Genomic DNA, 25,300 nt, shown 5'->3' with positions numbered 1-25,300 from the left:
TCAGATTCAAGCAAAAGTATTTCTTTTAGATTCTAATAATTTCTCAAGTTTACATAGATATGAATGGGCTAATGTATTCTAAAGACATCCACAGTCCACTCAAGGTTTTTCTTTCTTTCAATGAGAATGCTGTATATGTTGCTGTGTAGAGTTGTTTATTTTGAATGATTAATCATCCAGGGCTGATTGGTTGAAATGTCTTTCAACACTGTAGTGGTTTTCTGCTGGAACAAGCAAATGTGATCCAGTTTGGTAGGAACTTCCCTATCTACCATGGCAGTAAAGCAGAGTTCCTCCATTATTTTTCAAAAGCCAGGATATTTCAGATGCTTTCCAGCATCTCAGGATTAACCTGAGGGTTGTTAAGTAGTTAGAATATTTGACTGTTGTAAATTTTTCTAAGGCTTCTTGGCTTGTTCCAGCATGATGGATTTTAAAAGCAGTTCTGCTTTTGAGCTATTTGACTTACCCCTTTATATGGTAGAAGACTTTCAGACTTTCAGACTCAGTATGGTTAGCATTTTTCTGGCTGCTAGTTTGCCTGTCTGTCTGCAATGCTCAAGTGTGATGCTTGACAGCTGAGAGATTTTATTTGTAGGGACAGAAAGGAAATGTTACATCTGGTGCTTCTAAGTCTCGTTTATGACATATCTATCTCTGTCAGCAAACTGTGTGCAGTGTATTCTTGTACAGAATAGTGCAGGATTGCTCACTTGATGGTTTGGTGCTTCAGGAAGTCTTCAGAGATCTGTATGGCTTACAAAGACGTTTAAGTAAGAGCTGATACTGACTTTGGAGTTAAACTGTATTTACCAGTCTGTTACTGATAGTGCTGGGTTTACTTTAGGAAATGCAGTTGGATTGCTTGTTAAAGTTGTATTCCAACTTTGTGTCTTTCCTCAGAGTATGCATTGCTACTTCCCATAAGTAATTTTCAGGACAACAGCCATATTATTGTCCATTCTTGACGTATTCCTCCATTTGTCCTATGCCCTCTATGACTGGGGATGCTGTGTGTATAAGGCCACATATTTTATCAGTTTTTATGTGCTTAATGAGACATTAACACTGAAATAAGGTGGTAGAGCAGTATCTCTTGATTGCTTTTTCACATAATTTTGGCAAAGATATTTTGAAGTGTTCGTTGTTCTGTAAATGATAATTGTGAAAATAATGCAAACATTTGAATTTAAAAGTAGTATTGATTTATTTGCCCTGTTAATTTGCAGAGGTATTTCATGAACTGATACAAACCAGTCTGTTTCTTTTGCTTCAGTTCACCATCTTGATGAAAATTCAAAAATCAAATGTATTAAAAGTTTCTTTGGAAGTAACCGTATGTTGCTCAATTGTAGCTTGTAGATGTAGCATAATTTATGAAAGGCTGTAGTTTGGTTTGGAAGGCTGTAGGATACTTTCTTTATTTACCACTAAGTTAGTTAGCTAAATGATTTTACTTTGGCTCCTAAAGATCCAGGGAGTACTTTTTAAAGCCTAATTTAATATGAACATGTTTAACCATAACTGGATGGAATAACTCCTTTTGTGTCCTAAACAGTCTCAGACATAGAATTAGGTATTGCAATGTCTGTCCCTCAAAGTATAGTTTAATGATGCAAAATAATAATGACAGCACGTAATAACTTATGCCTTATTTTAATACATGTTCTTTGGCTTTAAGCTGAAGCAGCTGCTATGATTGCACAAGACCAAGAAGAATTTGAGAAAGCACACAAACTTGTGCAGGTAAGTTATGGTCTCAGTGTAAACAGAGTAGTTCTCTAATTTATTTGTAAATTACAACTTCTGAATTCCCTTTGTCTGCAGGGAGGAAAAGTAGACATTCTAAATGCATCTGAATTAGCAGATACTTCGTGGAAATCGGCCAATAGCTGTATTCTGCTGAGAAACTCTGATCCTGATAAAGATGCCAGTTATTTACGGTTGTCTTTGGGGGAGTTCTTTGGTCAGAGATCTGAAGCTCTTGGTTGTCTTGGTGGAGGCAGTGATGTAAAACGGGTATGTATCTTAATATTAAGGCACAATGCAAAGACAAATAATGCAACAACTGCAAAAACAGCAACAAAGCACTACTTTGGTTTGGGGTTTCTTTATTAATATGTTGTAATTAATTCTTTCTGAGAAATACTTTTCTGAGTTCACTTGCAAAGGAAATTCTCTATGTGTGACAGGTCTGGGTCGGCTTTTCTTTCCCATTTGGAATTTCTGATGTGAAGGCTGGCTGGTGTTATCAGTGAATCTTGATCTTTACCAGTTGACCAGGGTTAGAGAGAAAGTATACCACATACAGGGTGCACACTAGAGGTCCAGGCAAATGATCCACGTAATAGTTGTACGAAATGCTGCTCAGACAGGGGTATTTAAACAGTGAGGGTATCTTTGAATGACTATCGATAGTTGATGTGCTAGTTAGACAAACACCCAACTTCAGTAAAAATATTGAGATAACTCTTAACTTACCGACATACTTCTATATGCTTCTTGCCTCTGTCTGATACGTATCTCTTTTCTGCTGTTGGTAGACAGTATCTCACCTGTGTTGTAGACCCACAAAAAAAAGTGCGGAAGTGTGTACAATGGGAGGAAGAAGTCAAACATGCATGTGTAATTCTGTTGTGTCCTGGTGAATTGGTAGAGTTGGTATGTTCTATTCTGGCACATTCAGAGGCAGAGTGGCAGAGCACGCCTACAGGCAGACACAATGAGAGCATATTTACTTTCTTTTGTCTAACTGGCATAAATAAGTTAATGTATATATTGGAAGTGTATGTATTTGGATTAGGCATTGCCAGTGCTAAGAGGCACATGTTATTTTTTAGTGGTATGATAGCCAAGCTCCAGCTGCTGAGGCACTGTGGCTAAAACTGCTTTGGAAGCCCAGTGAGCCTGTTTATTAATGGTTAAATTTACTCATGTTGTATTCCTGGATTTTTTTTTTCTTTTTCCATAGCCATCTTTTGGTTACTACATTACATCTCCGAAGAAAAGGCAGCCTGTTGCGTTGCTAAGGCAGTCTGATTCATCAGGAGATGACTTCGGCCAAGAGATTTCACAATTGTCTGAGGTGTTTCAAGGTAACTGATGACCAGAACAGTCAACCCTAGACTTTGGTCATAACAATAGTTAAGAATTACCTGTATATAGCTATTAAAGACTATGAAGACTAATCTGCGATAGAAAAACTCTAGTTTTCATTTGCCAAATATCTTTTTTTACTGTGAGCACCTCCCCCACCTCTTCCCCCTGAAAAACACAGAACCTAAACAAGTTTCAAGTACTACCCTGAATTATCTAGGATATTTCAGTATTTCCAGACACTGGATAACTGCCAGTATGTCTTGTAGCAATTTGAAGTCTGTTCAGAGTTGTTCTGTTGAAAACTCAACCACCACCACCAAAAAAACCCCACACAATCCCAAAACCCAAACAAACCAACCACCCAGAAAATTGGTTTGTTTGTTCATATAGATATAAAGGGTATAGGGAAAGAAGAAAAGCAGTTCGGGTTGTAACTGAGCTGACAATGTGTGCATAAGCATAGTTTACTTTTTATTCTGCCATCTTTAAAGAACAATAAAAAGTTACATTATCATGATATCTGCTTGTTTTAAAGTAATGATTTAGGAGATTGCCCCAAAATTATATATGCAGAGATCACAACATGTATTTTGGTGTATATATATGCCTATCAATGTAGGATGTTATGTTTAGAAAGGGTGGGTGCATTTTAAAGCATCTCTACTGCTTTTGATAAATCTGTGGCAATATTAGTCTTTGTGAACCTGCTTGTACAGACAATGCAGTGGCTTAAATACATTTTTGCATTAGTGAAAATTTCCACCAGGCTTTTATAGAGCCCACTTTGAAACAGCTTTACAGCTATAATCTTCCTAATGCTGAGACCTTGCAAATATTGTAAAGGGTTTCTTTATTATTTTAATAAAATGTTAGTGTACTTAAGTTCACTATACAGCAATCTAGACTTTTGTCAAAGAATACCAGGAGTTCATTGAGTTCATGACCTCTGTTTGGTTATATCATAGTTATAATTGTTGCTTTGAATAATCATAGAATAGAACAGAATCATAGAATAGTTAGGGTTGGAAAGGACCTTAAGATCATCAAGCTCCAACCCCCCTGCCGTGGGCAGGGACACCTCACACTAAACCATATCACCCAAGGCCTCATCCAACCTGGCCTTGAACACTGCCAGGGATGAAGCATTCACAGCCTCCCTGGACAACCTATTCCAGTGCCTCACCACCCTAACAGGGAAGAATTTCGTCCTTATATCCAATCTAAACTTCCCCTGTTTAAGTTTTAACCCATTACCCCTTGTCCTGTTGCTACAGTCCCTAATGAAGAGTCCCTCCTCAGCATCCCTATAGGCCCCCTTCAGATACTGGAAGGCTGCTATGAGGTCTCCATGCAGACTTCTTTCTCAGCCAATCCTCATATGGGAGGTGCTCCAGTCCCCGATCATCCTTGTGGCCCTCCTCTGGACTTGTTCCAACAGATCCATGTCCTTTTTATGTTGAGGACACCAGAACTGTACACAAGACTCCAAGTGAGGTCTCACGAGAGTAGAATAAAGGGGCAGGATCACCTTCAACCTGCTGGTCACGCTCCTTTTGATGCAGGCCAGGATAATAGAAAAATATCCTAATGTGCTCTTTAGTATTTTGTATAAATGCTAGAGAAGGTAGGTATTTGGGTCACTTTGTGGCTAAAATATTAATAGTTACTGCCATCTGATTTTTAAGTAGTACTGACAATAATATTCTTTATCAGGAATGCCAGTATAGAATTCCTTCTTAAGGAGCAGCAGGTGGAGAGGAAGCTGTGAGATCAACAACTTGATAAGGGTGTTACTTCAAATACAAAATATGTCCAAACCCCAAATATTTGCCGTAAGACCAAAAGTAAACGGGGGGTTGGGGAGGAAGAAAGAAACAAACCCAAACAACTTCTTCCCACCCTCCCAAACCAAATCCAAATTAAAAATGTTCTTTGTTTCATACTTACTTCTCAACCGTCAGAGGATCTTTAAAAGTTGGTTTTAGTGTTCTAGGGAGTCTGGATGTTTTCTCTCAAGAGGAACTCATTTGTCAAAATGGTAGCCTCCAGATCTCATGTAAGCAATACCCTCTAGTTGGAGTTTGATCTCCTGATCAGGAAGATTGTTTATGGTTTGCTATTTGTCCTAAACATAATCCTTCAAAATCACCAGTCCATTGCTATCTCAGTCAAAACACTGTCTCTAGCATAAGGATGTTGGCTTTACTCAGATTTAACTGTTGTAGTTGACTACTGGAGTTTGGTCTATGCTTATATTATGTTGTAAACATCATTTTATGAAAGTGTTTAGCTTATGCTAATATGATAAACTGCCTGAAAATAAAATTTGAAGAGTGTGAGCATGGTATTCATAATGCTGTTAATTTTGTGACTTGAACGTAAACTTTTTACTGTACAGGAAACAATTGATGCGTTTCTATTTGTGCCTTACAGCAACTCTTTCTTTTCTACAAAAAAGAAAAAAAAAAAGGGAGTGTGTATATCCCAAGAATGTAGATGTTTAGACAATTTCCTTACGGTAAATTAATTTCCTGTCTTTTTCTTTGTTCTTAGGTGACTTAGAAGCACAAACAAAAGAACATGAGAATTCTACCAGCTGTGAGGGTGCATGGGATAGAATGGATACTGCAGCTGAAATACGTACAAGCATCACTACAGAAGCTGCTACCAAAACCAGAACAAAGGTATTTCTAGTATTTTTCTGTGAAGTGCAACTATCAGCTTGAAAAAAAATCTGAATAACTTCAGTTATTATTGTTTCTTTGAATGTAGATAAATTTGGACTTCCGTATCAGCCCACTGCTTTTTATATTGATCAGGTTCTCTGGGAAGATACTGTGTATTTGGTCATAATAAATTGTCTGCTGTTTGTTCTGATGGGATTTTACTACACTTTAGGATTTGAAAAGTTTTACAGGAACTAAGGCTTCTGAGCAATCAGTCTTTGTTTGATCTTTAACAGAAACCAAATAAATTTGTGAAGTAGACTTAAAAAATCACAACAATGAGAATTATGCCTATTGCAGTGTTTCTTTTTAACAGGCAATTAAAAATGTGGCACCTAGAAATGTTACTATAGTACCATATACCAAAATGCAAAATAATTAAAATAAACAAAATACTAAAAAATCTCTTAATTTGGTGTTTAACTCATTTGGTTTGTTGTAGGATGGAATTCAGAAAGACAAGTTTGAAGACAGCCAATCTAATCATTCTGACTCCTTTCTAAGTATTAGCACGATTGCATCTGCTATTGCAAATGCTTCCTCCAGTGCTGATCCTTCCCAGTTAGCTGCTATGATGATGGCACTCTCCAATAAAAATAAAAGAGCATGTTTTGTTACTGGAATTGTTAAAGAGAAAGTACTTCCTGCTAATCAGACATTATCCAGCCATGTGGATGATAGTGCATTTGATATGGAAAAATACCTCAAAAAAACAGATGAGATTGGACATGAAAGTGAGTGCGAGAGTGTTCTAAAACATGACGCATCTGATACGTTCTTATTGGGTAAAGATAAAAATAATGATATTCTTTCAGAAGACTTCATAAATAATCATAGCAAGCAGCAAGAAATAGAGAAGCGGTTTCTGGATTATTTTAATGAAGGAAATGATACTCGGAATTTCTCTAGTCTGTCTGGTGTTCCCAACCATGAGGATGTGACTGCAAACAGGGCTAAGTGTTCAGACAAATCATCAGATTTAGCAAACAGTAAACACTTACAGTCGCTGAATACTGGTCTTGGATCAGATAGGCTCAATACCCAAACCTTACCTACTGGAAATGAAGTACAGGTATGTGGAATTCCTTCAGCAGCAGAGATGGAGGTGGCACAGAGAAGTCCATTTCCTTACCAGACCGACAATCTCAGTAGCAGGTGTTGTATCAGGGAAGACACAGAAACAGTAGATCAAGGAACAAATGCTGCTCCTGAGTCATGTAATGATTTGGAGGAGAGAAGTGCAGGAAACACTTCGTCACTCAGCAACTTAAAACATGCCAAGTCATCTAGAAAATGTGTCTCAGTAAGTCCTACAAAAGCAATGCCTACACAGAGACTGAACAGCGATGAAAAGAAGCAAGATGCAAAAATAGAGAAGAGAAACAAAGATGCCAGTATTGCTTGCAATGGGAATGCTAAACATGTAACTTTTGAGGTCTCCCCAACTTCTCAGAATACTACTGGTAAGTAAACCTTTGTAAATGTAACCAGATGTTAAGGCTTTTCTTGATAGTAGACTTGTTCCCTGTGCTTCAATAAACACCGTTATTAAATTCTGTTTATTTACCAGAACATAAACCTGTTGTAAGTGAATGTGACCTGCGGTCTCTGGAGGATGAGCAGTGTACCTTCAGACCTTCTACTTCACCACTCATTCACTCTTCTCCTAGTGAGACGTCGGGAACAGCATTTTCAGGGTAAATTCCTTGGTCCAGGTTATGAGAATTTATTAATGCTTCATAAGGATTTTTGAGGGATCAGCTTTTAGTTTGAATGTTGTCCTTGATCTCAGTTTATAGAAGATCTTTATTAGGCTAAGGTTTCATTCTTTAGACTGAGGTTTCTGTTTGCTTCTATTATGTGTATGGGGAAGCAGTCTTAAGCAATTGTTAACTTTTTATTTTCCTCACTGGCCTGATGAGGCACAGATGCTGTATGGGTACATTGATGCTTCTGCTCAAGATTATCCAGTATTGCAAGAATACAAAATACTCAGCCTCTGAGATACATTGGATACTTAAACCTTTGTGTTGATAGAGCTATAAAATTCCATACTTATTAACTGTTGTTCTAGTGTAATTTATCTTTTACAAATAAAGCTATTTAGTTGGGAGTTATGCTGTTAATACAGCTTGATGCTGTATAGATCAATTAAGATGTGCTTTTTAAGGTTACAACTATTTCACTCTATTTCTCTGCTTGTTGTGAGAGAGGATGGGTAGAAATATTTGTATGGCTTTTGACCAGTTCATGTTTTAAAATGGCCACTTATGCCTAAGATCTAAGGCTTTCTTAGTGACTGAAAGGGCAATATTACTTAAATGAGCTCCCATAAGTATTATATAAATGATAAGATTACAGCTAAGTTGATTATGTAGTTGTAAACATATAAAGATGGCCAGTAATCAGTGACTAAATACATTCCTCTAAGAAGAGGAGGCAATGATTTCTTTGCCTTAAGTTCACTGTTTGATATTTAGCTGTGGTTAGTGTTGTGCATGCTCTTAGAATTATAGGCTGTCTGGCATTTCTCAAAAGTTTATGTGTGCAGAAGTATGTGTATTTTTGCAAGCATATTATATAGGCATTAGGATTTCCAGTTAAAAATTGTCAGTGACTTTGTTTTCATGTCACTGTTTATTGTTTGACAAAGGGGTGAGAGATCCTGTGTTTTCAGATGTGTGAAATGAAGAGAATCTCAGCAGTAAATAGGAAATAATAATGTGTGGTGCCTGGGATATTGGATGATTTCATTTGACAATCTTCCATCCAGTTAGATATATTGATTCACCTTTTTAATAAGTTGTGTTGCTTCTGTGACCTCAGCATCTGAGTAGAGCTGTGGAATTCTGGTGCTTTGCCTTATGGATTTATGTCAAATGAAAATGAGGTTATGTACATCAAAGTGAGAATTTGTAAAGGTTAATTGAGAGCTGATATCTTGTTTGTACTGACTGTACTAAACAGAATGGCTAAGGAAGTTATAGAATAGTATGGCTAACGTGTAGCACTGGTTTTCTTGGGGGTAGTGTTAGAGATACATTCTAATACTGACATACTTTGTAAAGGTGTAGCACTGGTTTTCTTGGGGGTAGTGTTAGAGATACATTCTAATACTGACATACTTTGTATCTGTTTTTCAGGTCTGAAACTGACTTTATTAGCCAGCCATGTTATCAGGAATCTTCTTGCAAAGAAAGTGCACTACTACCTCAGTCGTTTTACTCGAGTCCTAGCATGAGCAGATTAACCTATGTCTCTGCATCTGACAGCACCCTTAAGAACACAGCTGTAATACATAATCCGGAGACATATTGGGTAAAAAAATCTTGAACTGTAAATACATATTAATTCCCCTACTTTAAAACAAACAAGACAACAGTTCCCTCTCACCCCTGAACCAAACCCTTAAATGGTCAAAATAGTTCAAAATTAGAAAAGCTGTAAGGGTTCATAACAGTTAAGGACATGCTGTGCATATGGAGAAGGTATTCTGATTTTCCCCCGCTTCTATCTATTTTAGAAATGTAAATTCTGAAATAGCTTGTTTTAAATGCACAAACTCTAATGAATAGAAACATAGTAAAACATTCAAAGAACTACTTGTGAAGAAAGTTAGACTTGGTGTATTTTTGCCCTTTCGTTTTTAACTCTATTTCTTGGTAAGTCATTCTGTTTCTGGACTGCAGTATGGTATTCCAGTAGTAGTTTGCAGGATCTGTATCTGCTTTCATTACTCCTGAGGCTCAATTTCTGCTCAGGTTCACCTATTAGGAGAATACTTTTCCTGCTTTTTTTGTCATGAGAAATGTTTATAAATGTGTGTTTTGGCTTTAACTTATTTTTTCAGGACTGGAGCTGTCATTTCCTACCTCCGACAGTCATTCTGACAGTTCTTACTGCTTTAGCAAAGAGTGAATTTTGAGAGCAAAACTTTTGTTCAGACTTGCAATATTATGCTGATTAAGATAATTGGCATTCTTTTTTCTAAATCCATGGGTCCTTTGGAATCTGGAATCTTTCTGTTATGCCTCACCCCCTTCCAAACTGTGTGCAAATGTGGATGGAATTTAAAAATAGAAATGCTATCTACTCTTCTTTTATTATTGTTTTTTTAATTTGCACAGGGTGAGGCTTCTCAGAACTGGTGGTTAGTGAAAGCTTAGTGAAGCTTTCTGTCTAAAGGAAGCACCAGTAGCAATGTTCCTTCATGCTGAAAGCATCAGGAGGAGGGAAGCTTGTGTCTGGCCTATAGCCCATTTTGTTCCAGGTCTGGTTGCACAGGGAATTACCTTTTTCATCCTGATGTTTCCAGTGGTAATCGCAGTCCAGTAGGAAGGAACCCAAGGACCAATTTAAGTGGGTATTTGTAGTCTTTGCTGGTGTAGCATCAGCTCTTGGGTCTGTTTCATGTTTGAAATGCATATGGTTCTAGGTTCCTGTCATCTCATACAAATGGATTACTCTAGATGCAGTCATATAACTGTCTGCATACTAGTTTGCCCCTCTGTCTTGAAAATATGTTACTGTTTGAGTAGTCTTTGTTCCCTAGGATAGTTCAACAAGGAGATCCTCAAATACTTTACCGAAGTTTTACATTTGTATTATGAGTACTTTGATAAGTCTCACTTAGAACACAACAGTATTAATTTATTCCTTTGGGTTAGTGATCTTTTATGCTGAGAGAGAGTCTGAGAGATCTTAATCTCATTTGTACTTGTTAAGAGCCACTTTCATGTCTCTTGCCTAAAGCTTCTTATAGATAAGACTGTTCATATTGGTGTTATGTTCAGATCTGAATACTTCCTGTGGCACAGTCTATTTAACCAGTAGTGCCCTCTCCTTTTAACACTAGGGTCAGGATGTCAAAGGTGCATGATTTTCAGATTTTTTTTTGTTATTTCTTGTTTGGTTGATTTGAGCTGGTGAGGCACTGTGCCCTAAATGCCTTTTTTAAAGGATTGTAACTTGTAGCTTACTTTCCTACAACAATCCAAACAGCTACTTTTGTTGCTGGGGGTGTTACATGGTATGGATTCTCTCTTTGGTCAGCTGTCCTGACTGTCCTCTCCTTACCTCTTGCCACTGCCAGCCTACTCTGTGAAGCGGCAGAGTGAGAAATGGAGAAGGCCTGGACACTGTGCAAGCACTGCTCAGTGATAGCTAAACCACTGGTGTGTTAGCAATGTTGTTTTGTTCACAAATCTAGAAATACAGCACCACAGGGCCTGCTGTGAAGAAAATAAACTCCACCCCAGCCAGACCCAGTATACCAGAGCAAACAGGTTGAAGTTCCATGTTTTCTTTTTCAAGGTGAAGAGCCACAGATGTTACAAAAGCAGAACTTCAGAAAAGACTTGACAAACTTGATTAATTATATTTGATGGCAGTACAGATATTAAGGTCTGTCATCTTTAATGTACCTATTTGCTTTTCTAATCTTCCTAATACTGCATATTTGTTTACTAGGGTGAAAATGCTGGTGAACTGAGCACAACAATAATTCGAGCAAGCCCAACTCTTTCACAGGAACAGACAAATGAAAATCTAGAAGAGCATGTGTATCAAAGAAATAGGAAAGAAGCACTGCTTAGCACTGTCCAGAAATCAGAAGAAAATGAAATTGCAGGTCTTCAGAGAAAACTTGATGATGTACTGGGTCAAGAAGTGTCCCAAGAGGGTTTTCCCAGGAATGGAAAGCAGCTTGCATCTATTCCTTCAAATGTAGCAGCAAATCATAAAGAGCTAGACCATGTTAAGTCAGCTTTACCAAGTAAACTCTGCGTCTTTCAGCCACTTGCACAAGAAGTGTGGCCCCATCAAACAGGCAGAGCACAGAGACAAGGATTACCGTCCTTGAATACGTTACCCATATATCCTGGATTAAGCACTTACATGCCACTCAGTCAAAACTCATCTGGTGAGCAACATGTTCCAATTTCAAGCTTTAAACCCCATGTCACTACTTCTGGGAGTCAGTCTTCTGTTCCCACATTGCTTACAGGACATTCTCTTGCAGCAACTCCATTTGCACAACACCACCTGGGAAATATACCATCTACTGGAAATACAGTTTTGTCTCAGTTTCATGGTTGCAGCTCTGGAGGTTTTGGCCTTCCAGCTGGGCTTCCTTGTTCTGGTATCACAGCAGGACATGTTGAGAATCCAGTTATAGTAGGAATTCCTTTAGGTCCAAATATTGGTCCTGGCTCTCTTGGCACAGCTTCACTTTGTAATCCACACCCTACTTCCTGGAACAAGGATATCTTAAATCTAAACTCGTGTCCTGGACAACCTCTTGGAACTGGTAGCAGTGAATGGGAGTTGACAAAGTCACCTGGTAAGTGTGTTTTTTAGGGTGTGTTTAAAATACAGCTGTAGGCAAGAATGGAGATAGTGATTATGGTAATATTATAGTAAATAAAAAAATGACTACCAAGTGTAACCACAGTTATCCTTTATGCAAACCTTGTTATTTAAAAAAAAGTATTACTAATTTTCCTTATTTAATGATGTTTTAATTCAGGGTCTATTCTTATAGTCCCTGTAATGGTCTTAGAAACGAATTTTCATAATTGAAAGAATTTCAGCATTCTTCAGCATTCAGTGGTTTTGTGTTCATTTAAAGGAACTCTTTTATAGGAAAAAGAGAGATCCTAGGTACAGCTCATGCTAGGCAAGACAAGTCATGCTCTAGAAATTCAGCTGTATTTTATCTGGAAAGTAGATGGCATTTCAGTCTCCAGCATAACTTGGTGTTAGTGGTCAGTTAAGCCAAAACACAGGAGGAAAGTGGGGGGCTTAAGATGTTCTTTGGTTCTGAAGGGGAAAGATTAGCTTCCAAGTGCCTTCTGTACTTTCTGGTGTTTCTCTGTATTAGCTCTTAACCTAAGCAATGCAAATTAGTGTTTTGTTTTAAAGACTTCATTGAACCTATGATATCTTTTTTTTTTTTTCTGCCTAATTCTTGCAGACAAAATGTCAAATTTATCTGAAAGAATTATTTTGACTGTTTCAGAAATATTAAAACCAGAAATTTAGTAAAATATTCAAAGCAGAATTTTTCTTTGGTGATAACTGTTGAATACCGCATTTTAGCAAATGTTTACTGTAAAAGTACTTGGTATTTTCTATAGCAAAAAATGCCTCAACACCTTTTTAGGCAACAGTTATAGTCCGGTAAAAAAAGATTTTCCTCTTTGGTCAGTGTAAATGCTCAAGAGTTGTTATAATATTCATATTCACGCTCCCCTGAGTTGGACTAGTACTGATTAAATTGTGAACACTGAGAATTTTATATAAGGGGTGTGTGTGTATGTATATATGTATATGTATATATGTATGCACACTTTGTGGGTTAGTGTCTGCATGGGATGTGATATTTCTGGAAGTGGTTTTGGTCACAATAGTAGAGCTCCAAGTAAGATGCAATTTAGAAATGGTTGAAATTCTGAGTATCAGGCTTATGGAAAACATTCTTATGAAAACTGTAGGAGTCAAACATTGCCTTGCCATAATGAAGCATTCCTTAAATGAGTTTATAAACTTGACATGGTGGTGGTCTTGAGTGCTGATTTGCTTCTGAATACTTGGAACTAATAAAAGCATATTTTCTTTGAAAGGACATGTGAAAGTACCGGAAGAATTGAAGTTCCCTAATGCCTGTTGTGTGGGAATTGCATCGCAGACGGTTCTTAGCATTTATAATCCAACTGAACGGTGGTTGCAGGTCAGCATTGGAATACTCAGTGTTTCAGTTAATGGGGAAAAGGTAAGAGATATTTTTTAATAAAGCATAGGAATAATGCTATAATCTTACCATTGTCCTGGCTTCAGCTGGGATAGACTTAATTTTCTTCCTAGTAGCTGGTACAGTGCTTTGTTTTGGCTTTAGTCTGAGAATAATGCTGATAACACGTGGATGTCACTTGCAGTCTGTCTCTCCTGCTTGAAGATTTATCTACTAGAATGTTCACAACAGAAACTTGGAGAAATCTGCAGTAGGATTTACTGATGACCTCCATCCACTGACCTTCCCATTACTCCTCCACCATTCCTCTTCCTTCCATCTTTATTGGCAGAAAGCACCAAGTAGAATTGCCTTTGTTAATTTAGTTGGTTTGTTTGTTTATTTTGGTGCTGCTCTTTCTCAAAAACATCATTGGTTTATGTATGAATTAATTTTCAACTATAATAAGTACTATAATACCAGGGTTAATCTTTCACTAGATGCTGGAAAGAAACCCCAGCTGACTTACCTTTCAGGCTCACTTACCTAAAGCTTTAACTTAAAAGAAAATACCTACAGGTGAGTGAAATGGCAGTGGGACATGAACAGGAAGGTGCAGTAACTAATATCGAGCAAAAAGGTATATGAAATGTCTGTGCTGGGCAGTGGTGCCAGCTAAATGTGGTATTTTGAAAGAAGCTATCCTCTGGCAAGAGGCATTTTGTAAATGACAGATTTTGTTTTTCAGATGGACCCTGTGAAATATCAATGTCTGGTTTTCAAGAATAAAACCATCGTAGGACCCTATTCTACCAACGATGTGAAAATACTTTTCTTACCTTGTCATTCGGGGATCTTTCAGTGTATTCTCAATGTTTCATCTTGGCCAGTTTCTGCAGATGCAGAGACAATTGTTCAGGCAGAAGCTTTGGCAAGTAGGGTAGTTCTGACAGCAGTTGCCGAAAATCCTCATTTAGAAGTGAGTATCTGCTTAGTGGGGGGGATTGTGTGGGTGGGTGTGTTTTTTTTGTGTTGGTTTTTGTTGTGCTTTTATTTATTAATTGTATGAATGCTTCAGTGACACTGGAAAAAAATAGGAGTGCAAGGTTGTTCCTTAAAGCATCCTGGAATTTCAGCGTGTTTATCAGAAGGTTATAACTATCTGGAAAGTTTTAGTTATGGAAAAGCATCTAGCTGGAAATGAAAGATTCTGTCTGGAAAGAATAAATTACCTTTCCATTATTAAAAGAATAGATGAGGTCTTAAGCATCTGATGCTTTCTAATCTGCTATGCTGGATACCATCACACATTAAAATGTAACAATCCCCATTTATTTCCAATTTTAAGGATTTCTTTATTTTTCACATCAAGTAGCCTTTGTCTTGGTTTATTATTGGCCACCTATGATCCTAGAGAATATTTTCTTAGTTTGGACTAATTGGAAATTAAAAGTAAGTGGATGTATAAAATGCTTTGCCTTGCATCTTATGAAGGACTACGAGGTGGGAGACAGTGTGACATAATGAATTAAACCAGGCTTTATGTAGTCCTAAGTTCAAGAGTATTGACAGGCAGAAATGGGTTTGATGGTGCTTTTGGAGGTGCCTGAAGAAATTACACCATAGTCTGTGGCGTCAGTGATGAAAGTACAATTTTCAGTCATTAACTTCAGCTAACTTATTTAATTTTTTTTTTCTTGGAATTTTATACTTTAATGACTTTTTACTTTAAAGTAGTCTGTTAACTTGCTTTGGGCTAAGTAGATACTGTAAAGTAATGATATTCTAGTTGAATACGCATGAATGGATGCAATTTTTAATGTTTCTTCCATAAGTTTTAATTTAATTTTAATGCCTTTTTCATATGTATTTTGGCAAAATCCATCATTCTTCGTGTTCTTCATGATGTAGTTCATTCAAGCTTGCTTCATATTTAAATTAAATTAAACCTCTAAAGCTCTATCTCTGCATGTTTTAGCATATTTCGGAGATGAGAAAAAGTACCAAATAAAAGCTGTATTTTACTGCACATCCTGACACTCAAGTGTTCCTATGCTAGCAAAAATTAACTACTGCTTAGTTAAAATGTTATTGTAGCAAGTTAAAAGTGAAGAAAATAAGTAAACCTGACATTTCATGTTTGCTATCAAGAATCATAGTTTACATTTATTTCTGTTTTAAATTAGCCAAAATAATTTGATTGTGTACTTGATTTTAGTGGATAAATATTGCACTAAGACTGGCTTAATTGATTGAGGCAAAATGTGTGGGAGATGGCAGATTGCATTCAACACCTTTTGATATCAAAGTAAACATGGTTCTGAGATTCTGTCTACCCCTGGTAGAAGGTGTGTATTGTATGTTGGTACAACATTAAGAGGATGGAATCCTTACTTTACTGGTGCTTCTGTATAGTAGTGTAATTTGGAGGTTTTCCTTCCTTATAAGTTCTACTTTGCCTTAAAACCAGGTGGAAACAGGAAAAAAAGATTATCTGGATTTTGGTGACTTGAATTCTGGCAGTTGGAAGGCTCTTCCACTAAAACTTATCAACAAAACCCATGCTTTTGTGCCAATTAGGCTCATTATTAATGCCGTAAGTACATAATCTTCCTGTACCTGAAAGTTAACTTCTTGTGATACTAAAATTTTAGTACCAGAATGCTTTGTTATATGTCATTAAATATAGTCTGGACACTATATGTAAGATTCCTAAGAAAAGTTTGATTAGTCATGAAATGAATTGTTTTGTAGTGTGGTAATCTGATTCTGCTGTATATGGGAACCATCAAAAATGGTTCTGGATAGGTGTGGTGGTTTGGGGGAGTTTGTTTTGGGGTTTATTTTGGCTTTTTTTTTTCTTTTACAGCTTACCATGGACTACTGCTTTTGTGTTGCCTGATTTGATAGGATAGGGCAGTAGGTAGCATAAGGATTGTGTTGCCTAAACCTTCCCTCTGAGAAGTTGGAGATGTAGTCTGCTGTTCAAGAAGAACACCTGGCTGTTCAAACAAGCAGCCAAACTTGATTCCTGTGAAGTTTAACGTATTCTGTCTTCTGCAGGAGCAAGAGCAGGAGTCTTAACTCTCTGCTTTATCGCCCACTAGATAGCCTGTAGTACAGGCTACAGTATGTTCCTCTCTGCATTTCTGTGGCAGTGCAGATTTCAGGTGTTTGGCTAGGCTGGCTGTTGTTTCATGCTGTGGGAAGAGCTGGTCTGGTTTCCTTATGTGGGGGGACAAAGAAAAGACTGGCCTTATGTTAAGATGTATCAGGTTGTCTTGGTGACTAGTGAGAGTTGGTCTTGAATAGATTGTTTTTTCTAAACGACTTAGATTGTTCAAAATTTACTTTGCGTTTCTTGGCTTTATCAGCATTATTGTTAGCAAGAAGAAGGAGTTTAATGTTCTAATACTTTGTTTGTTTGACAGAATGCAGTAGCTTGGCGTTGCTTCACATTTTCCAAGGAACCAATTAAACCTTTGAATGAAAAATCACTCCAAATGGATACTGTTTCTCAGATAGCAGCTCCATCAGTTGTAAATCATGTGATACATGCAAGCTACGATGGACAAGTGAGTAGTGTGTAATTGACTGGTTCTTCCTGTTACTTGCTCTCTGAAGTGATGGTCCTGGGTATCTGAGCTCACAGTAATGATTTTTGGGGCGTCCACTTATTTGAGCAGTATAGGTTTGTTGCTATGTAGGTTTGGGTTTGCTTTTTTGGTTTTTTTTGGGGTGGTTTTTTTTTTTTAGGTTGGGGTTTTTTTTTCCTCATTCAGTAGTTTTCTCCCTGCCATAAGACGAGTCAACCAAATTCTTTTTCAGGATCCTGAAGCTTTAACAGTTTGGGTTCTGTTCCATGCACCTAAGAAACTAATTTCTTGTTCAGGTATAGTAATTTGTTTTTCTTTTCAACTGAAACAAATACGAATTTTAATGCATGTATGTGTTAGAATTGCAGCAACAAGCTGCAGACTTGAGATTAAATGGTCCATCTTTGGTTTGTGTGTCCTGATATTTTGGGTATTGCATTCAGTTTTAGTAACTGACAGAGGCAGAATAATTATGTCTTAATCTGTTAGATGTTAACAGGGGTATTTGTGCTTCAGTGTCAAACTGTACCAAATGGTTATCTGTTGCAGGATGTGTGGAATTTGCTTTACTACTTTTGCGGAGGGAGTTAAATCATCACTTAAGAAAATGTATTGGTTGCCAAATAAATAATTTGAAGAAACCTCTTGACTTTTTCTGGCTTCCTAAATAGTAAATAGTACATATATCAATTAGTTTGTCTAGATTTCATTTTGTTTTGTTTTCTTTATGGATGGCTTCAGCCACATTTGACAGAAAGATTAAACTCTTAAATAAGATCTTGTGAGACTTTATTTTAAAGTAAAAAAAGCTAATTGCCAGGGTAATGGGAGAGCTGCTGTCAGTATGTTAAGATTGGACAGTAGCTGAAGTGAGACACGCAGCCATAGAAATGGCCTTTGCTGCTAGCAGACTTGCTTGCTTTTGTTACTCATGGAATTCTTCCTAGATTCCTTGGGTCCAGCGGATGAGTTCTTGGCAAGAGTTGATGTGGAAGTGGATAGTCCAGGACCTAGCAGTGTGATTAAAAGTATTCCTCTTCGAGCAAGAGCTGGAATAGCAAGGATACATGCTCCAAAGGACTTACAGGTTTGCATGTGTTAACAATGCATGTTTCAATAATGGTTTGCCTTTCCTAGTCCACTTCTATTGTAAGGTTTGGTTTTATTATATATGTACATTTACATGCACACTTCTTTACTTTTTCCAGATAATACGCCTGTCTACTAGTGTGGGTTCAACAGCCAAACAGCAGCTGCCATTGAAGAATGCTGGAAACATTGATGTATATTTGAAAATTAAGGTAGGTTGTCTTCTTTCTTTTGAAATCATGAGTTTTGTGCCATTACTGTTGTATTGAAACTAGCGCTGAGCCTTGGGATCCTAGCTCAACTGTGTGGTTTGACAAAGGGTTACAAGTTTACATAAAGAGAATGAAAACTAGCAGAGATTATCTTACATTATTGGAAAAAGCATATGGGAGTTTTGTTGCTCAGCTTCAGATACATTTGTTTTAACAACCTACTTTTATGATTTTTAAAAAATAGATTTTAACAAGTGCATGTCAAATATGTAAATGTAGTGAATCCTGTGCTGCACAGGAGATACTCATTACCTAGTTGAGTAAAACCCATTTAGATAAAAATTGGATACCAACTGATACCAGTAACAGTTGGTACCACTGTTGAGAGAAGTGGTGTTACTTCACTAGTGGTGTACCATTGCTGTGTTGTACGTGACTATTGGATTCTTTAAATCTCCTCGTGGCTCCTTCAGTGTTTTATACACAGATGCTGTTGGAGGTATTTGTATCTGAGTGTCCAGCTTCAGAAGGGTTTTACTACTGCAGGGCTATGGGAAAGTTCTGAAGGTGCCAGGTGTATTTCATAGAATCATAGAATTTCTTCCTTATATCCAGTCTAAACTTCCCCTGTTTAAGTTTTAAGCCGTTACCCCTTGTCCTGTCACTGCAGTCCCTAATGAAGAGTCCCTCCCCAGCATCCCTGTAGGCCCCCTTCAGATACTGGAAGGCTGCTATGAGGTCTCCACGCAGCCTTCTCTTCTCCAGGCTGAACAGCCCCAACTTTCTCAGCCTATCTTCATATGGGAGGTGCTCCAGTCCCCTGATGATTCTCGTGGCCCTCCTCTGGACTTGTTCCAACAGTTCCATGTCCTTTTCATGTTGAGGACACCAGAACTGCACACAATACTCCAAGTGAGGTCTCACAAGAGGAGAGTAGAGGGGCAGGATCACCTCTTTCGACCTGCTGGTCATGCTCTTTTTGATGCAGCTCAGGATACGGTTGGCTTTCTGGGCTGCAAGCACACACTGAAGCTGGTTCATGTTAATTTTCTCATCAACCAGCACCCCCAAGTCCTTCTCCACAGGGCTGCTCTGAATCTCTTCTCTGCCCAAGCTGTAGCTGTGCCTGGGATTGCTCCGACCCAGGCGCAGGACCTTGCACTTCTCATGGTTAAACTTTATAAGGCTGGCATCAGCCCACCTCACAAGTGCGTCGAGGTCCCTCTGGATGGCATTCCTTCCCTCCAGCGTATCAACCGAACCACACAGCTTAGTGTCATCAGCAAATTTGCTTGTGTTTGAATTGTCTGACTGCATGTAAACCAGATACACAACCAGATTGCACTGCATCTTGTAGAAATGTTTACTCCCTTAAAATAAGGAACCAACCCTCCCTTTTCCCCTTGTCCACTTCCAGACATCAGATCAGGACAGCTGCTTTGCTGTTGAGCCTCGAGATCTTTTCCTTCTTCCTGGAGAAGAACGAGAAGTGACTGTCTGCTTTGTTCCAAAAAATGTAACGACTACAGAAAGGTAACATAAGTGATTTTTATGCTGCCTGTGGTAAACAGAATTACTTTTGACCTTAATGTCATGAACAAATTGAAAGTTTTCAGTTCTGTTCCTGAGAGTCGTCATTCATTACAAAGTGGATTTCTGCAAGGGTTCACCTGTTCCATGGGTTACCTGCCTCTTTTGCTGTACACAGTTTAATGAGTAGCTAATATTTCCCACCACAGATCAACAGATGTCATGAGACTGTAAATAAATGGAGTAAGACCCTGAAGCTCTTCATATGGTGCTTGTGTCTAAAGTACATCAAAACTTTAAAATACTCCAGCACCTCCTTCAGTTGCTTCCCTCTTACGTATTCCACTGAGACAAGGGAAATGTTACTTCCATTTTGCATGTGAAAAAGCTCAAGCACAGATCAGGGGCAAGAGTATTCATTAATTTTGGCTGCTGTAATCAAATGAAAGTTCAACTTTAAATCCTGTGCAACAAAAATGTACATACGCCTTTTGCAGATTAAGTGTTCATGTTTTTGCACATTAGCACCTGTCAAACTTCATTCTGTGAAATAGGCTTAATTCATTCAAGTGACCATTCTGATGTGGCAATGGCAGGGGTCTGACTTACTTCCTCAGAGCACCTTCTCCTCTTTTGTTACATGTTCCCGTTTCTGCTATAATAGAGCAAGAATGGACAAAGAAATCTGTCCAAATTATATTCAGCTTCATTATCTAGCTTAGCTAGGCCTACCCGGTGCATGAAATTAAACATCTGTGCTAATGACAGTATGAACCTAATGGATAGGCATGCAAAGCAATTAATCTTTGTTTTTTCTATGACCTTTTGAGTAACTGCTTTGCTTTACAGGCTCAGGGTACTCAGTAGGGTTGAAATCTTTGCAGTCCACTTCCAAGTGCTGCCAAAAGACTAATAAACTTAGTAGCACCAGCTACTAAGAAGGAGAAAAATGACTCCTACTGAACCCAGGACACTAAAGCAGGAACAAGAGTTCATGTCCCTACAGATGGGATGCAGGACTCTGTCAGTAGGCACCATAGGAATTTAGTGACAGATAGAGTGGAGATTCCTGAGTTTCATTCCTGGCTCTAAGTTGGACTGTAGCATAGCATTAGCTTATTCTTTAAAACCTTGATTTCTTTCCTGCCCTACACTTTTTTTTTTTCTTGTTTCTATTTCTGTTGCTTGGTTTTGTTGGGTTTTTGGTTTGTTTCTTTTACCTCTTATTTCTATTTTCAAACTTCAGTGCAGTTTTGCAGGTGTTTCAAAATTCATCTCTTTAATCTACACAGAGACTTTCCAAAATCAGTCTGTCAAAACAATCAGCAGTTAGCATGGGCAAAAAAAAATTTGCCTAGCTGTAGTCTCTGAAAAACTTTTTGAACCATTTCCAGGTGAAATACTTGAGAAGTTTGTTTGTTGCATGCATATTTGCAGCCCAAAGGATTTAGATTTTGCTGTGCCCAGTGGTGTTCAAGGCCAGGCTGGGTAGAGCTTTGAGGAAGCTGGTCTAGTGGAAGGTGTCCCTGCCCATGGCAGCGGGGTTGGAATTAGGTGATATTTAAGATTCCTTCCAACCCAAACCATTCTATGATTCTGTGCCTAAAGATGGCCTTTCTCATAAAGCTAAAAAAAAGTATTTTTATTTTCTTGTTAAGAAGGTAGGTTAACAAGGCCTATGTATATTTTTTTCCTCTCCAGTTATGTTTTCGGCAGGTAATATCATTCTGTGATTTAAATTTGTTTATTTTTAAAGTTCTTTGAAAATCCTTGTGCTGCCATCTGGACCTCAGTATGAAGTGGAGCTAAAAGGTGAGGTGGTGTCTGTGGAAAATAGACCTGTGTCAACAGCTGCTGGCTACCCAGACATCCCACCCATTCTATCCAACAAGCAGTTCATTGCCTGGGGAGGAGTAACAGTGGGAGCATCAGTGTAAGTATAAGTTGGGAGGTGTTTATATAGAATATCATGTTAAGTATTTTATATTGCAATTTATGAAACTTCCTGTTCATGTTGATCATGCATAGCTAATAAACTAAGCTGTTTAATGACTCAGAGAAGCAGTACCTCACAATTTTATTTATTTTTTGCAAGAAATCTTTGGAAACAAACTTGTTTGAGCTTTTTGTATTCTTCAGGACTCTATTTATCATTGATGCTGTAAGATTAGTGTGTTATGTAAGTAGAAATATAGTGGGAAGTATTTCCAAGTAAGTTGATGGAAAACTTCTGTTGGCTCTTTTGACACCTATCTCTGGCTAACATATTCTGTTGTTCCAAGAGGTGATTTTATTTTTTTCGTGAAATGACTTTAAAATGTCTGTCCCATTTCAGGACATTTCCATGAATAAATGGATGAAGTTAATTCACATTTGCTGCAAAATATAGCTGAACTTCATATTTTTCAGGCAGCAGAAGTTAACTCTAAGAAATGACTCTCCATCTGTGACTCAGCATTTAAGACTGTTGATAAGAGGCCAGGATCAAGACTGCTTTCAGGTAACTCTCATGAAAATTTGTCTTTAGTATTTATGACAATTTTCAGGATATGTTTATAATAAACATTCTTTGTCCTGAAGTGCTGTTCCTTTATAAATGTCAGTGACTAGCAGGCTGTGTATGTGCCCTGAGACTGCCGGGATGAACATGGTAGCAGAGCTTAAGCTACACTGGCAACCCTGGGAGCAGCTGAAATGCTGTAGCACCACAGAGTCAATACTTGGAGTGATCTGTCAGTGGCCTTTCTTGCAGGAGGGGTTTTAGATCTTGCTGCAGAGGACTCTGTGTACATGAGGGAGGAAGGAAATTAAAACTGGAATTAGCCTTCGGGAATTATCATAACTCGAGTTGGCGGTTTGATTGTTTTGTTTTGTTTCTTTTTCTTTTTTACGTAGTCCACAAACATTTACATCCCATTTTCCCCTCAGGTGTTCAGATTTGGTATCTAAAAATCTTAACATTGAGAGAGAATTAATGTAGTGCTGGTTAAGTTCAGTTGTACCTTATTGTCATTGAAGGCTTATTGTAGGAATATAAAAAGTTTTGAACTTGGTCTTTATTGCATATTAAGCACTGCAACTTTAAATATACACCACTGTGAACTGAGTTAATCCAGATTTCGAATAAGTTTATTTTGGGTTGCAAGTGATGTACATCTTACGTGCTGTGTGGTTTTGCTGGTGTCACTCACTTCTGACATCTTTATTTTTATAGCTGCAAAGTATATTTGGATCAGAAAAACGCTTAACTAGTAATTGGGAACTCAAAATCCGTCCCAAAGAAGATACTAACATATACTTGATATTTGCACCTACTCAAATAACTTGCTTCTTTGCAAAGCTGGAAATCAAACAGCTGGGAATTCGATCACAGCCAGGAATTAAGTTTACTGTAAGAGTCCCAACCTAACTTCTAGTAGTTTTAAACATACATTTTCCATAGTTATTTAAAATCTAGGACAGATTCTATCAAAAAGCTAAAACTTTCCAAGATGCACAATATGTGTATCTCTATACTTGTTACAGATTGTACAGCCACTGAATTGTACAGTTTGAACGTTAGTCTCAATTTTACATGTAATTTTTCTCCTTGTGAAGGAAGAAAAGTTTTATATGCTATATTAGTAGTAGCCTCAGAATTTCAACTTTACAACTGTCAATAAATCTGAACTTGTCCTGTTAAATTATAGTTGGTCTTTAATTTTCAGTAGAACTTAAAGTTTCAATAAATTTAGACTTTTTTATTTCTTGCAAATTCTTTTTGGTTCAGATTTTAAGCATCTTCATTCCTCTTTCTATAGCTCTTATACAGTTTACCGTAGTTGGTACCTAAGTTTTAGTAACAAGTTTAGTTTCCTTTGAAGTACTCTGTGTTGTTTTTTTTTGTGGTTTTCATTTTTTTTTTCTTTTTCTCCCCTGCCCCAGATACCATTATCTGGATATGGAGGAACAAGCAATATAACTTTGGAAAATGTTAAAAAACTATCAGGTAGTTACATGGTAACACTGGATGGATTATTGCCTGCAGGATTAAGGAAAGCTTCCTTCTGCATAAGAAATACAGGTTCTCGGGCTGCCTATGTTAAAGCATTGTGCTTTGCAAGCCTACAGACAAAAACAGTTATGGATCCTCAGGTAGTGACTGTATCTCCAGAGAAGTTTGTGCTAAGAGAAGGAACACACGAAGTAAGTATAATACCCAATTCTGAGCAAGTTTTATTAGTTCAAATTGAAATACATATTATCATTGAGAATGTGTCTGACTAACTGTTTATTGAAGTCTCACTTGTGTAAAATCCTCTTTCACTTGTATTGCCTTAATTTCTTGACTCATATTCCAAATATTAGTACTAACAATATGGTTATTTTTTTCTTATGTTGTCTATTTATTTTATCAGGTGATTACTATAACATGGAATCCAATGGAAGAGGAAAATAACTTCCATAAAACAAATTCATTGGTATCAACAGTATGTTTTTTTTGTGGAGATGAGGTTTCTAGGCAGCAGTATCGTAGGTAAGTTTTACTTAGCTATTGTAACAGGTAGATGTTTAAGAAAGAGATAAAACTAGAGGTGTGTGTTACCACGAGTATGGTTTTAACAAGCTTCCAAAAATAACAAGAGCAAACCCAAAGACAGTGATGATATGGAGAGATCTAATCAGTCTTGCATCTGGTAGGTTATTTGGTGTTGGTTTAGTTGTTTATTTGTGGGTTTGTTTACATCCTGTAGCTAGTTAAGGGTTTTATTTTTTTTTTTTTAATGTTCTTGAATTTGAGTGTGTTTGGGTTTGGGGAAAGAGTTTTGCTTTTTTGAATTGAAAGAGAGTTGTGTTCTATTTTGGTATTAGCGTCCAAGGTGTACCTAGCTTTTACTTTTAAAGAAAAGGCTTGTGGAAAGAGTAGTACTGAAATTCAGTAGCATTAAGTTTTGAACAGGATTTGCATCGTGGTTTGATGAAGACAATGTTTGAGTAGATGTGTATGTGAGAAATAAAGTTGGGGCTGTTCAGCCTGGAGAAGAGAAGGCTGCGTGGAGACCTCATAGAAGCCTTCCAGTATCTGAAGGGGGCCTATAGGGATGCTGGGGATGAACTCTTCATTAGGGACTGTAGTGGTAAGACAAGGGGTAATGGGTTAAAACTTAACCAGGGGAAGTTTAGATTGGATGTAAGGAGGAAATTGTTTCCTGTGAGGGTGGTGAGGCACTGGAATAGGTTGCCCAGGGGGGTTGTGAATGCTTCATCCCTGGCAGTGTTCAAGGCCAGGTTGGACGAGGCCTTGGGTAATATGGTTTAGAGTGAGGTGTCCCTGCCCAT

The 25,300-nt window shown here is 37.7% G+C and overlaps 1 protein-coding gene across 1 annotated transcript in view; it reads left to right on the top strand.

The window, feature by feature from the left end:
* CEP192 (centrosomal protein 192) overlaps positions 1-25,300 on the top strand; it is a 67,070-nt gene that overhangs the window by 12,708 nt on the left and 29,062 nt on the right. Inside the window, exons 11-31 of the mRNA XM_061357420.1 lie at positions 1,682-1,746; positions 1,828-2,019; positions 2,972-3,095; positions 5,653-5,783; positions 6,268-7,288; positions 7,396-7,522; positions 8,969-9,143; positions 11,295-12,165; positions 13,448-13,596; positions 14,303-14,533; positions 16,025-16,150; positions 16,986-17,129; positions 17,383-17,446; positions 18,098-18,237; positions 18,359-18,451; positions 19,869-19,984; positions 21,738-21,914; positions 22,391-22,481; positions 23,196-23,372; positions 23,906-24,166; positions 24,379-24,497. Of these exons, the coding sequence (XP_061213404.1) occupies positions 1,682-1,746; positions 1,828-2,019; positions 2,972-3,095; positions 5,653-5,783; positions 6,268-7,288; positions 7,396-7,522; positions 8,969-9,143; positions 11,295-12,165; positions 13,448-13,596; positions 14,303-14,533; positions 16,025-16,150; positions 16,986-17,129; positions 17,383-17,446; positions 18,098-18,237; positions 18,359-18,451; positions 19,869-19,984; positions 21,738-21,914; positions 22,391-22,481; positions 23,196-23,372; positions 23,906-24,166; positions 24,379-24,497 (4,594 nt within the window). The remainder of the gene's footprint in view (positions 1-1,681; positions 1,747-1,827; positions 2,020-2,971; positions 3,096-5,652; positions 5,784-6,267; positions 7,289-7,395; positions 7,523-8,968; positions 9,144-11,294; positions 12,166-13,447; positions 13,597-14,302; positions 14,534-16,024; positions 16,151-16,985; positions 17,130-17,382; positions 17,447-18,097; positions 18,238-18,358; positions 18,452-19,868; positions 19,985-21,737; positions 21,915-22,390; positions 22,482-23,195; positions 23,373-23,905; positions 24,167-24,378; positions 24,498-25,300) is intronic.

The sequence above is a fragment of the Neopsephotus bourkii genome, unplaced genomic scaffold, assembly GCF_033783945.1.
Source record: "Neopsephotus bourkii isolate Nb327-2 ecotype Australia unplaced genomic scaffold, CSIRO-AGI_Nbou_v1 NB_894, whole genome shotgun sequence".
Taxonomy (NCBI): Eukaryota; Metazoa; Chordata; class Aves; order Psittaciformes; family Psittacidae; genus Neopsephotus; species Neopsephotus bourkii.
Note: the sequence above shows the minus strand (reverse complement) of the source record. Positions and strands in the feature narration are given on the sequence as shown.